General features: G+C 28.9%; 3 protein-coding genes and 1 non-coding gene across 7 annotated transcripts; 1 reads left to right on the forward strand and 3 right to left on the reverse strand.

Moving 5' to 3' along the window:
* Positions 1–11: 11 nt before the first annotated feature.
* Positions 12–4,979, forward strand: LOC103579373 (SET and MYND domain-containing protein 4). Of its 2 annotated transcripts, XM_008560748.3 has the most exons (6): positions 12–1,316; positions 1,669–2,248; positions 2,321–2,607; positions 2,675–2,958; positions 3,016–3,499; positions 4,146–4,979. In XM_008560748.3, exons 1-6 carry the CDS (start codon positions 1,130–1,132, stop codon positions 4,151–4,153), a joined length of 1,830 nt encoding a protein of 609 aa, XP_008558970.1. In that variant the 5' UTR covers positions 12–1,129; the 3' UTR covers positions 4,154–4,979. The 2 variants fall into 2 exon arrangements, with proteins under 2 accessions (XP_008558970.1, XP_008558969.1); XM_008560747.3 differs by lacking the exon at positions 4,146–4,979 and having other exon boundaries at positions 3,016–3,969.
* On the reverse strand, positions 2,461–10,054 carry LOC103579375 (WW domain-containing adapter protein with coiled-coil homolog). 3 transcript variants are annotated; one of them, XR_549534.2, is made up of 7 exons: positions 9,924–10,054; positions 7,912–8,623; positions 6,955–7,707; positions 6,494–6,895; positions 3,976–4,075; positions 3,199–3,348; positions 2,461–2,547 (listed from the first exon to the last, which is right to left on the reverse strand). XR_549534.2 is itself a non-coding variant. In XM_053739125.1 (5 exons), the coding sequence occupies exons 2-5, from the start codon at positions 8,609–8,611 to the stop codon at positions 3,320–3,322; spliced, it is 1,884 nt and encodes a 627-aa protein (XP_053595100.1). In that variant the 5' UTR covers positions 8,612–8,623; positions 9,924–10,054; the 3' UTR covers positions 3,267–3,319. The 3 variants fall into 3 exon arrangements, 2 of the variants coding, with proteins under 2 accessions (XP_053595100.1, XP_008558971.1); XM_053739125.1 differs by lacking the exons at positions 2,461–2,547; positions 3,976–4,075 and having other exon boundaries at positions 3,267–3,348; XM_008560749.3 differs by lacking the exons at positions 2,461–2,547; positions 3,199–3,348; positions 3,976–4,075 and adding an exon at positions 5,115–5,445.
* Positions 10,055–10,260: 206 nt separating this feature from the next.
* Positions 10,261–10,332, reverse strand: Trnaq-cug (transfer RNA glutamine (anticodon CUG)). Its single transcript has one exon. It is a non-coding gene; the product is annotated as a tRNA-Gln (tRNA).
* A 517-nt stretch (positions 10,333–10,849) lies between these two features.
* On the reverse strand, positions 10,850–12,387 carry LOC103579372 (THUMP domain-containing protein 1 homolog). Its single transcript, XM_008560746.2, has 3 exons — positions 11,951–12,387; positions 11,635–11,879; positions 10,850–11,321 (listed from the first exon to the last, which is right to left on the reverse strand). The coding sequence occupies exons 1-3, from the start codon at positions 12,269–12,271 to the stop codon at positions 10,982–10,984; spliced, it is 906 nt and encodes a 301-aa protein (XP_008558968.1). The 5' UTR covers positions 12,272–12,387; the 3' UTR covers positions 10,850–10,981.
* Positions 12,388–13,595: the final 1,208 nt, after the last annotated feature.

The following is a 13,595-nucleotide window of genomic DNA, read 5'->3' on the forward strand; positions in this document are numbered from 1 at the left end:
ACTCTCCCAAGTGCTGTCTTTGCTGCTTCCTAAATGAGCCTCACATCAACGACAATTGTAACTGGAAAACGACAGTTTTCTATCAGAAATTGGTGACCTGATCAGCATTCCCTGCATTGACTATTAGACTCAACCCAAGTTCTGATATTTTTCAGATCAACTATTTCTTTCTCAAGTGATTGGTTTTCTACGTTGATAATTTCTTCTCAACAAGTACAAAATTTTCTCAGCAAATAAATCAGAAGCTTACGTACATTGATTAGATATTTATTTGATTTGGGTACAAGATTAAATAGTAATCAACTGAACATCATGAATTATTTTTAAGTAGGCAATAGAACCGTAGAAAATAAATTTTTGTAGGCAACTGAGAAATAAAAACTTCTAATACACGAAGAAAAAAAATGTAGCAGCTGATGCTTTCACAAAATATTTAAATGATTGGTTTGATGTAGAGACTCGACTTGGATTTTCCTTGGATGTATAGTTCACGGGAATTTGAATCATGAAAAAATTCTTTGCTTTCTGTAAATTTTGACTCAAAAAGAGAAATTACATTTCATTTTAAATTACTATGTCTCCACAAATAATTATTCTATTATAAGTTTAATTGATAGTTCACACGTTATAATTAAAATAATTAGTTTATTATTAAATACATTTTGATTGTCTGCCAACTTACAATCACCTGGCCTTTAATTGATATTTTAATACAAACGAAATTTAAAAAATATAAATAAACCTCAAATAATTATTTTATTTATTTAATTATTTCACTATAAATTAATAAGTATATAAATTTTTGACATGTGTTAAAATATATCGTATATAAATTTTTGTACAAGGGTTAAAGTATCAGTGATTTAATTTTTAATCTCTTTGCTTATTCTACTTCTTCTTTATTCTCTGCTTCATTTAAACTTAAATGCCTGCGCAAGTAATTTTAGTAACAGAATTTACAAGCACAGTCATTTAACCCGAGTTAATCAACTCTTTAGTCTAGTGGTTTAAAATTATGTACGGCTTTGCTACCATTACTTTGTACAAGTACTAAAAACTATTATTATTTTAATTTGTGCCGGTAAATTTTATTTAAATAAATAATTTATAAATAAAAATAAAAATAAAAATGGATGTGGCTAAAGAATTGGTGTTAAGAATGAAACAAATAAATAAATCACATGTAGGATACGGTTTGCAAGCTGAAAGTGAAGCTTTAGTAGGTCATATTTTACAGAATATGGCTAAATCACCAATGCCGTCATTTAAAGTTGATAGAAAAAATGAAAGAGATTGCTTGCGTTATCGCGAAGAAGGTAAATTTTAAGAGTGTGCGAATCGAGTTCGAAATTTGAATTAAATTATTTGGTAATTTTTTAATTATTTGTAACTTTTCAAATTACTCGATTCAAATCAAGAAAATTTTGACCAGTTTTCCAATATTCAATTTTCAATTAAAAATAATTTTTTTGTAGATTTATATCTGAGCTCTGTGTACTTTTGATAAAAATTTGAATTATTCGAAAAAAAATTACAATTTTGTCATTCAAAAAATTTACTTATTCAAAAATTACGAATAATTCGTGTTCGAACTAATTGCACACCCCTAGTAAATTTAAATTAAATTTTAAAACATTTACTATTCATAATAACTATCCATTATTACAGGAAACCAACACTTTGTTGCTGGAGATGATCAAGAAGCAATAGAAAGTTACACCCGGTCACTAGCATACGCAAACACAAATAAACTAATGGCCCACGCGCGCGCTAATCGCTCCGCAGCTTTATATCGGAAGGAAATGTACAAGGAGTGTATCATCGACATTCAAGCGGCTCTGGAGCTCGGATACCCCGAAGACAAACGCAAGAACTTGCAAGACCGAGGCTTGAAAGCTATGGCGAAATTGAACCAGGTCAAAGCCAATGGCGAGGACGACCGCCCAGCGGATGCTGAGTCTCTGATAATATCCGACTCTGCGGAGACTGCAGACAAAAAAGATATTAGTGACGTAGAAATAAAGCAAGACGCTGATGATGATAAGTTTATAAAGCCGAGGTATTTGTTGAACCCGGAAGTCATGTCCGTTCCTTACGGTCTGAGTGACGAAGCTCCTGCAAATAGCAAAGGTATAGCTATTAAATATTCCGAAGAATATGGACGTCATCTAGTAGCCACTGAACATTTCAAAGCTGGGGAAATACTTACTATTGAGAAACCTTACAGTTGGGTCATTTATCGTGACAAGTAATTGTTTTTTTTTTATATTAATTATGATGATTAAGTTGATTGATTGATTGATTGATTTTATTCATACAGATTTTACACCCACTGTCATCATTGTTTAGAGCAATCCAGTTGCTTGATACCATGTCCTTATTGTCCAATAGCTCAGTACTGCAGTGAAAAGTGTCGTCTAGAAAGTTGGAACCTGGCTCATAATATAGAATGCTCTGTACTGAGTGTTCTCCTGAATCTCTTGAATGTCGATGAAGATAAAATACGGATGGTTATGAAAATAATACGTCTGATGGTAACGGTAACATCTGGGGGAAATAAAATTGATGATTTACGTAAAGATATGACGATTGCTGAATCAAATCTTGGTAACATTTAGCTCCAGTATATTTCATTTATTTAAATATTTTACTAAGTTGATGTTTATACTTTTAGATAACAGAACAGCTGGGTTTACTGATAAAGGAGCTTTAGAAAGTACCAGCGCGAGATCTGCTTTGAGTCTCGCGACCAATATGACAACACGTCCGCTTATTGGTATCAGCGCATTTGCTTGCATTTCGGCACTGACTGCAATGTTACTGTCGACTCAAACTAAATTTTTTGGTAAAAAGTATCAACTTAGTGAGCTCAAAGACATCAATAAACTACCGGATATTAAATTTTGCGGGAGTATTATGCTCAGAGCTTGTGTCATCACTTCGTCAAACTGTTTTTCGGTAATTAAAAAATTGATTACATGTAAAATAAATAATAATGAATAAATTAAAATTTAGATCCAACCGGAACCGGGAATAAAAGTTGGGTCAGGTCTGTATGTAGCTCACAGTCTGTACAATCACTCGTGTGCAGCAAATACCTTTAGACACTTCGAAGGTCTGACGATGATAACACGTGCGATGGAACCGATTCGTCCTGGGGATCAAGTATTTACAGGATACGGCGCTGATCATTCTTACCTGGGTCTTGCTGAGCGCAAAGACAAACTGATGGAGGAATACTTTTTTGACTGCCAGTGTCCGGCTTGTGTCAACGACTGGCCGACTTACAAAGTTATTCTTGATAAGCATCTGGGCTCCATTAAGCGGAATAAGAAACTCGTTGATCGGCTGAAACCATACAAACAGAGATTGTTAACAGACAAGTATGACATTGATGCTGTGAAGCAAGTGCTTGATATTCTTTACAGTGATCCGACGGTGTCTAAACCCTGCGAAGAAATTCTACACGCGGTACATTATCTTAGATGTTACTATTTAGGTAAATTACATAAGAGTAAATAGTAAGGGTGTGCGAATAGTTTGAACTTATGAATTATTCATATCGAATATAATCGAATCGAACTATTAGATTCTAACTTTGAATCGAATAATTTGAAGTATTCGTAAATTTTCAAATAATTCGTAGATTTTCGAATAGTTCTAAACTTTAGGAATTATTAATAAATTCTCGAATTATTCAAAAATTTAAGGATAATTCAAAAATTTTCTTAAGCTTTCTATTAAATAAAAATTGAATATTTGAAAGCTGATTAAAATTTTTTCGATTGAAATCGAATAATTTAAAAACTTTCGAATAAAAATGAACAAATTATTCGAAAAGATTTGAATTATTTGAAAAGTTACTGGTAATTAGAAAATTTTTGAATTACAATTCAAAATTTTAAATTTGAATCGAAGTTATATTCGATTTTATTCGATTCGCACACCCTCAGTAAAAAGATAATGACAGCTTACTTGCTTTTTTAACGCTTATGGGCTTAATGATTATATTTATTGTATTTTCTTTTTCTTTTGCTTTGTTGGATGCCGCAGTTACGCCAATTTTTCATGTTTGCTATCGCATAAAAATAAAAATACTATTAATTATTTACAACTTTAATTAATTAAAATTTTTTTTCTTTTAGATCCTTAGTCGACGTGGAATTAAAATACAAATTTTTTACTATGTAATACAATTTTTATTACTTTTTAGTTATTACTGTGACAAGTTCATTTTCGAAGGTGTGATAATTATAATTATTAATTATTGTAATTAATTAAGAGAAGTTGTCAGTAAAAAAAAATTGTTTCTTTATTAACATTAATTATTTTTCCAAATTTAATTACGCTAAAATTATGGGATAAATTTAACTGATTGACTCTTTCTTCAAATGCAGCCAAAAATTGACATCAAATAAAAAGAAAGTTTTTATTTTAATTTTGTTGTCAATTTTTTAAAAAAATTAGTCATCAATCGGCTTAATAAAATCAATTAATTTAACATCCTTATTAAAAAGAAAAATAATTTCGAACGAACGCGGGACTTTAATTTGTTGAGCGGGAAATTTAAAATTAAATAAATGCTATTTTCCATATCAATTACGACAGCTTTTAAAAATTAATTAATACTATTTATATATGTAATAATTAGTGAACATTATTGTAATTAAAAAGACATGCATTTATTCTATTTTATCCACACAATAAATTTAAACTTTCGCACATGCGTCTAAAATAATTTTAATTTAAAAATTAATAATTTTCCCGCCGGAATAAATTTCAAAATTTCTTGAAATCAATTGACGACTGATTTACACTTAAATTTCACTAAATTAAAAAAAAAAACGTGGAACGAAACTGGAACAATTTTTCAATGAATGGCAAAGCTGAAAGCTTCTCTTAATTATAATTATAAATTAACAATAAACGCTACATATAATCATATATTCATTTCACTCATATCAGAATTCTATGTGCTATTGTAAAATAAAAAGTATATTTATGTGTAGGAATGTACACATCCGTTTTTTATTTAATTATAATCATAATCATGATTGTAATCGTAATCGTAATCACAGAAAACAAACATATATATAAATATATTATCAGCGTAGAAATTTAGTAATAGGAATTCAAAATTTGAATTGATTTAAAAAAACAAAAACTGTGATACAATAATTATTATTAATTAAAATTAAGTAATAATTAATAATTATGAGTAGTCAGTTTATTAGAAACGATTAATATTTGAGAATGCAGCGAAGAGCGGTTGAGATGTTGAAGTGGAATTGGAAGCTGGTTGTGAATCTCCGATACTTTTAAGTAAGTTTCCTTGGAGAAGGCTATCGAGAGCTTTTTGTACTGTGGGATCATTAAGCAGCGGCGATGGTGTCACTGTCGCTGTACCTGTTACTGATGACGCTGATGGAGTTGCTGTTGTTGATGCTGGCAACACGATTTATTAACTTACATTTTTTATCTTATTACTAAACTATATATAAATAAATAAATATTATAATTTATAAATTACGTTCAAATGTTGTTATCACTGCGATAAATCACACGCGTTTATTTCACTCTATTTTTAAAATTTTCCACGACCTTGTGATTTAAAATTTTTTTTATAAATACACAAGATATTTTTTTCGTATTGTATAAAATGCACACGGTCTGTGTACAAAATTTTAAATAAATATTTTTATTAACGCACTAGGTTACGAGTTTTGGCGGCAAGTATTTTAAATTTAACGCTTTATGTTTTCGGGTTTTAACGCCGTGCTGATAAATCTTTTATTAAAAATAGAGTACCAGGTCCGGTTTTTAAATTTTAAAATAAGATAATAGACCCATTGACCGATATATTTATATATGTGATACATATTTACATAATTGTTATGCAACAAACGATAGATGAAAGGAATTACTGGTAATAAAATAAATATTTTTTATTATTTATTTATATATTTGTTATTTTTACTTAAAATTTATCCTCGACGCATTGAACGTCGATATTATTAGAGTCAGAATTACGTAAATTCAAAAAATAGTATCACAAAAAAAGGTTTTAAGTAAAAATCTACTAGAAGCTCCATAAATTATTTTTAAAAATTTAAAAGAAGGAAAATTTTAATTTTATCTTTTAATTCGCTGAAAATTTAAAAATTTTAATTTCGCGCTAAAAAATTTTGAATTGTTTAGAAACTTTTTTTATAAAGTGATCAGATCTTGGGTCTTTTATCTTTTAAAAAACGCGCCATTATGTAACCTGATACTTTTCTGACGGCAGATTTAAAGTCAGCATTCAAAAAAATCGAACCGATTTTGTACTTAAAAAAAAAATAAACCCGATCCCGAAAAGCGACCGTGGGCGCATTGCGCTCCATAAATAAAATTCATTTAAAAAAAATTATATAAATTTTGATCTGTCATGTCCGGATAAAATGTATAATTGTGGATAGTTAAATGAAGTCGATATAAATTTTAAACAAATTACCTGGTGGCAAAAGCGGCGCTGGTACTGGTGCAGGAGCAGGCACAGGACTTGGTACTGGAGCGTTTGATTTATTACTGTTTAAAATGTTTAAGATTCTGGACTGCAGCTCAGCTTGTTTCGGATCATTAGCCAGAGAAGCTCCCGCCAAATCTTTGGCATCGCCCAACTCAACCTGTACTTGCTCTTCGCGTTTTACTTCCAAGTATTTGATAACGCGTTCGTACTGTAGTACAGTCAGCTGATGATTGTCTGCTAGCATGTTCAGCAAGACTTGGATGGCATCTGGATGTCTGTCAGTAGCAAATGGTGTATTAAATGGCACCCCCCGACCTCCTGATTTATAATTACTAAAGTCGCGGTTTATTAATGCCAGTGCGTCATCTGCTGGCATATTTCTGTGCTCTGAAATATTAATCAATTGTTAGAATTTAAATATTTAAAAAAAAAAAGTCATTAATTACCTTGAGGTAGTCCATGAAGAATATTTAGAGTCAATGAATGATGTTCCATATTGATCGGCATAATAACAACAGCATAAAGACATCCCCGGTTGGCGATGTTACCCAACACACGACTCAGCGGGACTTCTTCATTGGGAAACAACAGATCAACAGTCAGTCCCATTTTTTTGAGACGCGCTTCGATAGCTTCTGCGTACTCAGTTAAATTTTTGTGGACTACAATAATCTCACAATCATTTTTATCAACGGCGGGAGCTGCTGCTGGCATTGGAAAATCATTTGGTCCACCCATTCTACCAAAATTACCGGGCCCAGGGCCACCAAGACCCGGACCACCATGACCTGGACCACCGAGACCAGGACCGCCAAGACCTGGTCCACCAAGACCACCGAGCCCAGGTCCTCCCATACCTCCCATAAGACCTGGACCTCCACCTAAATTATTTCCCATGCCCATTGGGTCTTTAAACCGGTCATCAAATCGATTGTTGTCATTAAAAGTGTCTCTGTTAAAATTATTGCGCATCATATTGTGATCACCCCAATCACGATTATTTTTATCGTCATTCCCTGGGCCACCGGGACCGCGATTCATCGGCCCGCGGTTTAATGGACTGCGATCACGGAAATTTCCAGAATTATCTCCACCACCCGATCGATTTTTGTTTCTGTTTTTACCGCCACGATTTCCACGTTGTCTTTGATTATTTGATCCTTGATTACGATTATTATTTCCAGACCGGTTTTGATTACCTAAATTACATTTATTTTTTTAATTATAATTAATGTTATTATCAGTATTAATTACATCGACAGAAAATAATATTGCTGCTAATAAATATTTTTATTCTTTAGAATTTATCGATACGAAATATTTTTTTTAAGTAAAAAAAAAAATACCTAATTAATTAACAATATTAATTTCTATCTGTCTATCAAATAATATAAATAAATTACCTCCACTACGATTATTTTGTGAACCAGACGATGCATTGCTATTATCATCATCCATACGATTCGTATTATTGTTCTTATTCTGATTACCTGGTGAATTGAACTGATCTTTATTGTCTTTTCCTTGGTTATTACCGCCACCTCCTCCATTGTTACTGTTATTGAAAGAATCATTCTGGTTTGAATTAAACTGCTGGTAATCATTACCATCGTCATCACGGTTAGAATTATTGTTGTCATTTGAATTAAATCCATCGTGACCGGAGGGATTGCCCGAATTTTTATTGTTATCATTATCGTCAAAGGAGTCATCGCAATTTGAGTTATTGAAGCTCGTGTTTTTCTGATTGAAGCTCTGGTTGCCTCCGCTGCGAGGTGAAAATTGATTGTTCTTCTGATCACCACCACCACCACCACCACCTCCACCGCCACCGCCACCATGAGTATCCTTCTTGGCAGGCTTTACATCAATTCTTCTTCCTTTAAACATTTGCCCATTCTCACTCTGAATGGCAGCTTGTGCTGCTTTTTCATTCTCATACTGAATAAATCCAAAGCCGCGATTTATCAATGACCCGATTACTGTCCCGTATTTTGAAAAGTGCTGCTCGAATTCCATTTTATTCATATCCTCTGTCTGCAGGTGACCAACGAACACCCGACAGTTTGCAGTCGATGGATCTTTCAATAATCGAACTGCCATTTTAAACTATTTCTGTAATTTTAAAATAAGTATATTTTTATAAAAATAAAAGTTTAATTTATAACAATATGGCTAAATTCTTTTGAATATATGATGCTGAAATTAGCCGACTAATTTTTAGATTTCGTTTTTTTTAAATATTTTTAAAAATTGCACTTATAGTTTTTTTAATTTTCTGCATGTGCATATTTTTATTTTTTTTTTTTTTTTGTACATTAAATTGTTGGGAAAAAAACTGAAATTTATAATTGTCTGCTAAAACTTCAGGATCATTTTGAAAATCTATTTTTCCAAGAACAGTTTTGATTTTTTTAAACTATGGAGTACTGTTTTGTTCAAATTGAAATTTTGAGGGATCATTTTTCATGTGAAAAGGTATAAAAAAAAGTTGGTTTCATGATTTAGCTCGAACATTATCATAGTAAAAAAAGAAATTATTTTAAAATTAACAGTTTAGAATTTATGAGTGTGAATGTAGCAGACAAGTTTAAAATTATAAATAAATAGAGTAAATAATTAATAAAATAAAATTTTTTAAAAATGCACATTTAAAAAATTTCCGAATTAATAAGTGCATTTTTTATAAATATTTTTTTTTAAATTATTTCCTCTATTTATTTATAATTTTAAATTTGTCTGCTACATTCATACTTGTAAGAATTTTCGGATTTTTTTTTTTTTTTTACAAAATGACAAGAAAAAAAAAAACTAAAAATATACACATGTAGAAAATTCAAAAAACTACAAGTGCAATTTTTTCAAATATTGTTTATTTTTACAATTCATCGTTTGGAAAAAATCCAAAGATTATAAGACGTCTAACTCCAGTATAAAAAAAAAAAAAATTCAAAAACAGTCGATCATTTTTTATGATTATGAAATTAAAAATCTATAATATTTTTCAAAAATATCCTCCATGTAACTCTTTATTGCGAGCAAATTTAATTTGAATCGATTTAGCCATTTTTGAAAAAAAAAAAAAAAAAAAAAAAAAAATGATTTCCTAATTTCAGTTTACTCTGAAACCATCACAGACAAAGCTCTGAAATTTTGAGGGTTATCGTATCTTATTAGTAGCAACATACCCTTGATGATTGAGATTTTCAAAAAAAAAAAGATCATTATTCTTATCACCCTGTGCCCTTAAATTAATTTACTCATTAACACATAATCTAATTATTCTCTTAACTTAAATGTGTTAGGAAGCTTCCATTGTTTTTTGTTACAAAATTAATAGGTTATATATTCCAAGTTTAAATTATTCGCTAACTTAAAATCATTGTAAATAATCAATAAAAATTTATCAACTTACTTGTTTACCAATTATTAATTAATTTGTTGTCAATATTTTTTAATATTAACAATTTATAATAGTTCACATACAAAGCATACCATTTTTTTTTATTATTCAACTCTCAACCCAACCAGGGTTTCTACGTTTCAATGACGAGAGTTGACCTAGATGTCACTAGTATTAGATTTTCACCCGCTTAAATTTAAGATATCATTTATTTTGTCGTAATTTATTTTATTATTATAAATAAACTGACGAGTAAAATTTAAAAATTTACAGTCATTACTTACAAGAATTTACTGCTGATGTGATTTTTGTTGATAATTATGAAGAAAGGCGACAAAAAAATATAGGCAGGTCCCACCGAGATTTGAACTCGGATCGCTGGATTCAGAGTCCAGAGTGCTAACCATTACACCATGGGACCTAGATATCTACTACCCTTGTTTCGTAAGTTATGAAGTCTGCAATTGGTCGTTATTTCATAGGGGTTGTAATTTATTAATGACAGCTAATAATTTATGTAGACTTCATTTCGCTTTATATAGATAATAAAAAAAAGTTATGGGTCTAATTTAATATTTTTTAATTAGAAAAATATTTTTTTATTGTTTTAATTAATTTCTTTTTAAATTAATGTATAAAAATTAATGAGTGTAAATGTAGCAGAGACAATTTTAAATATTGAAATTTAAAAAAACGCGCGTAATATTTCCCTGACCGGGTAATAAGTCTCTTATTCGTTACAAAATTTAAAAAATTGTCTGTTACAATTATACTCATTAAAAATTTAAATATTTTATGGTAATAAAGGGGAGAGGGGTAAAATGGGCCTAAGAAAGTATGACTTCTAATTAAATTATATAAATAAAAAAATTCAAGCCCATTTTACCCCTCTATTTTTTGAAAATTTACTAAAAAATATAAATAATTATCAACAGATCTATCGACAAATAATTTATATTTAATTACGTAATATTAATATTTAAATTTAAATATAATATGTAAATGAAAAATACATATATTTCAACACTTATAATTAAATGGAATTATGTAAATGTATTAAATATCTCTTATTAATTATCAACTTCACCAGAATCAACTTTATTTTCTTGTCCATCACTTTCTTTGTCTTGTTCCTCTGCATCGTCATTAGCTTCACCGCCTTCAGCATCTGGTCCCGGTTCTTTACCCTCTTTCTCCTTATTTTCATTACAAAGTTCATATATATTATACTTTTTATACTTAAAATAATCAGGTGCAATTGACAAGAAGCACCAGCTCTTTATTATTTCAACAATAACAGCAACTTCTGGGTTTTTTAAATCCGCTTTGTTGCCAGGATTCTTTTCCATTACAATCGCTGCCATTTCTTCAATTACATCGTTCCTTTTAATTGTATTATTGTAATGACGACTGTAAATAATTACAGAATTAAATAAATAAACTCATCAATGAATTTGTAAATGATCCTGCTTAGCAGGCTTCATAATTTTTAGATTTTTTTTTCAACAATTCAATTTAAAATAAAAAGAAAACTAAAAAAATGCATAAGTAGAAAATTTAGAAAACTAGAGGTGCAATTTTTAAAAATACTTTTTTTTTTAATTTACCGTTTTTCGAAAATTAAAAAATTATAAGATGCCGACTAATTTCAGTATAACAATTAATTTAAAATTTAAAAACTGTCTCATATCTGGTACATTAACACTTATGAACAGTAACTTACTTGAAAACGATTGAAAAAGTTTTCGGTTCTTGAGCAAAGTATTTTTCAAACAATACTGTAGCTTTAGCTTTCATATCATTGATATTTGCTTTCGAGACAACTAGAATTGGTATAAAACGTAACAAAAATCTGCTCTTTTGTTTTTTGGTCTCAGCTATGTCTTTTATTATCTTCAAACCCAGATCCAGTGGGTCTGATATTTTAGTACTGATGAAAATGACATTTTTAGCTCCTGTTTCAAGATACTGGACAAATAATATTTAATTAAATATTTAGTAATTAATAATTAACAATAAAATAATAAATAAATAATTACTTGGAACTTTTTCAATGGCTTAGACTTTTTTTCATCATTAAGTTCCTGAATTTCTTTACTCAGTGACTCTGAAATGTCTTCATCCTCTACTGGAGCTTGATCATTACCTTGGACTTCATCATCTTGCTTTTCATCACCAGGTTCATTGAATTTACCATCAAACTCTTCTAATAATCTGTATGTATCTCTTATACATTCTTTTTCCCGAAAATTGCAAGTGCACAGGAACCCGCTGAGTCCAACCTCCAGTGAAAATTTTGATTTTTTGTTTGAATTGTTCGCTGGTTTGTACCATTTTCTTTTATTATCTTTATTTTCCATCTCTCAAGTACTTAATTACTCAATAATTTATTTACTAATTACAGTTTGCGGTAAACAAATGAGTGATTAGTTTCTTTTTTTGTACGCGCGCATAGGTAGATAGGGGTTATAAAATTAAAAATGGCGCGCAATAAAAGCGCGCGGAATTCAAATATGGAAATAAGTAAAAGTGTATGATTGATCAAAAAACTATATTGAATGAGAAATACAAATATTATATAATTTTTTTATTTGTTTTATTATATATATTCTTATATTTTTGTTGTTCGTTCATCTGATAACGCTGAAAATTTATTTACGTCCCATATTTAATTTTATTTAAATAAAATCAATAGATTTTATTATTTTTAAATAAAACATAAACAGACATAAGTTTTTATATTTATATTAATTAATTAATTAAAATTCAGAAAATTTATTTTAATCATACGGTTTCGGTCATAAAAATTTTATTTTTATTTTAACATTTTATTCATAGATTGTCATATTTATTATAATAATTAATAATAGAAAATTACAATTGAGCTAAAGTTAAAAATTGATAATTATAAACATTTAATAATTTTAAATAATAGAAAAAACCGACAATCAATTTTTTTATTTGCAAGTAAACAAATCCAATATAGAAATTTTTTTTTTTTAAATATCAACATTTAAAATTTTTGGGTTCATACTTTTAAATAATAAGTAATTAATTAATATTTTAAGTAACGATTAACTAATTAAAAGTTTCTAATAATTTTTTATTTTAAAAATTACGCTCCAGTTTTTCGATTCTAAATTTAAATCCAAAATTTACTTCAAAATTTATTTTTAAGTATATCTATATATATTATATATATTATACCACTGATAAATTAATCTCTGATCTATCAAACTTGAATTTAAAAACTGGTCGAGTACAATATAATAATTAGATTAAACCAAATTATTTTTTTAAATTACTAAATAATTTAAAAATTACTAATTTTTTTTTTGCTAAAAAATTATTAGATAAAAATTTTTATGACCTAAAATAGATCAAGTTGAGGTAAGTAACCATAATTTGATTGATTGATTAAAAAGACACTAAAAAATTCAAATACGTAATTAAAAAAAAATTAATTTTTGAACAAAAAAAAAAAATTTCATTTAAATTAAAAAATACAAATTTTCTTTATGTCCGCTTATGATTATTATTCAATTTATAGTTCGGTCAAAATTCCGAAACCGGAGACCTCGACTTGGTGTAAATTCGACCCATAGTAAAAAAGTCAACCCCAAGGGTTGATGGAAAAAAACAAACAGATTTTTTGAAAATATTTCGTAAACAAAAAAAAATTGT

This window comes from Microplitis demolitor, chromosome 5, assembly GCF_026212275.2.
Source record: "Microplitis demolitor isolate Queensland-Clemson2020A chromosome 5, iyMicDemo2.1a, whole genome shotgun sequence".
Taxonomy (NCBI): Eukaryota; Metazoa; Arthropoda; class Insecta; order Hymenoptera; family Braconidae; genus Microplitis; species Microplitis demolitor.

Excerpts from the sequence above, each read along its gene's own strand:
- LOC103579373 (XM_008560747.3), top strand. The coding sequence starts at position 1,130 with ATGGATGTGGCTAAAGAATTGGTGTTAAGAATGAAACAAATAAATAAA. Across the intron at positions 1,317-1,668 it reads CTTGCGTTATCGCGAAGAAG|GAAACCAACACTTTGTTGCT; the intron begins GTAAATTTTAAG and ends CCATTATTACAG. Across the intron at positions 2,959-3,015 it reads CTTCGTCAAACTGTTTTTCG|ATCCAACCGGAACCGGGAAT; the intron begins GTAATTAAAAAA and ends ATTAAAATTTAG.
- LOC103579375 (XM_008560749.3), bottom strand. The coding sequence starts at position 8,611 with ATGGCAGTTCGATTATTGAAAGATCCATCGACTGCAAACTGTCGGGTG. Across the intron at positions 7,708-7,911 it reads ACAAAATAATCGTAGTGGAG|GTAATCAAAACCGGTCTGGA; the intron begins GTAATTTATTTA and ends AATGTAATTTAG. Across the intron at positions 6,896-6,954 it reads TCTTCATGGACTACCTCAAG|AGCACAGAAATATGCCAGCA; the intron begins GTAATTAATGAC and ends TTAATATTTCAG.
- LOC103579372 (XM_008560746.2), bottom strand. The coding sequence starts at position 12,271 with ATGGAAAATAAAGATAATAAAAGAAAATGGTACAAACCAGCGAACAAT. Across the intron at positions 11,880-11,950 it reads AGCCATTGAAAAAGTTCCAA|TATCTTGAAACAGGAGCTAA; the intron begins GTAATTATTTAT and ends TTATTTGTCCAG. Across the intron at positions 11,322-11,634 it reads ACTTTTTCAATCGTTTTCAA|TCGTCATTACAATAATACAA; the intron begins GTAAGTTACTGT and ends AATTATTTACAG.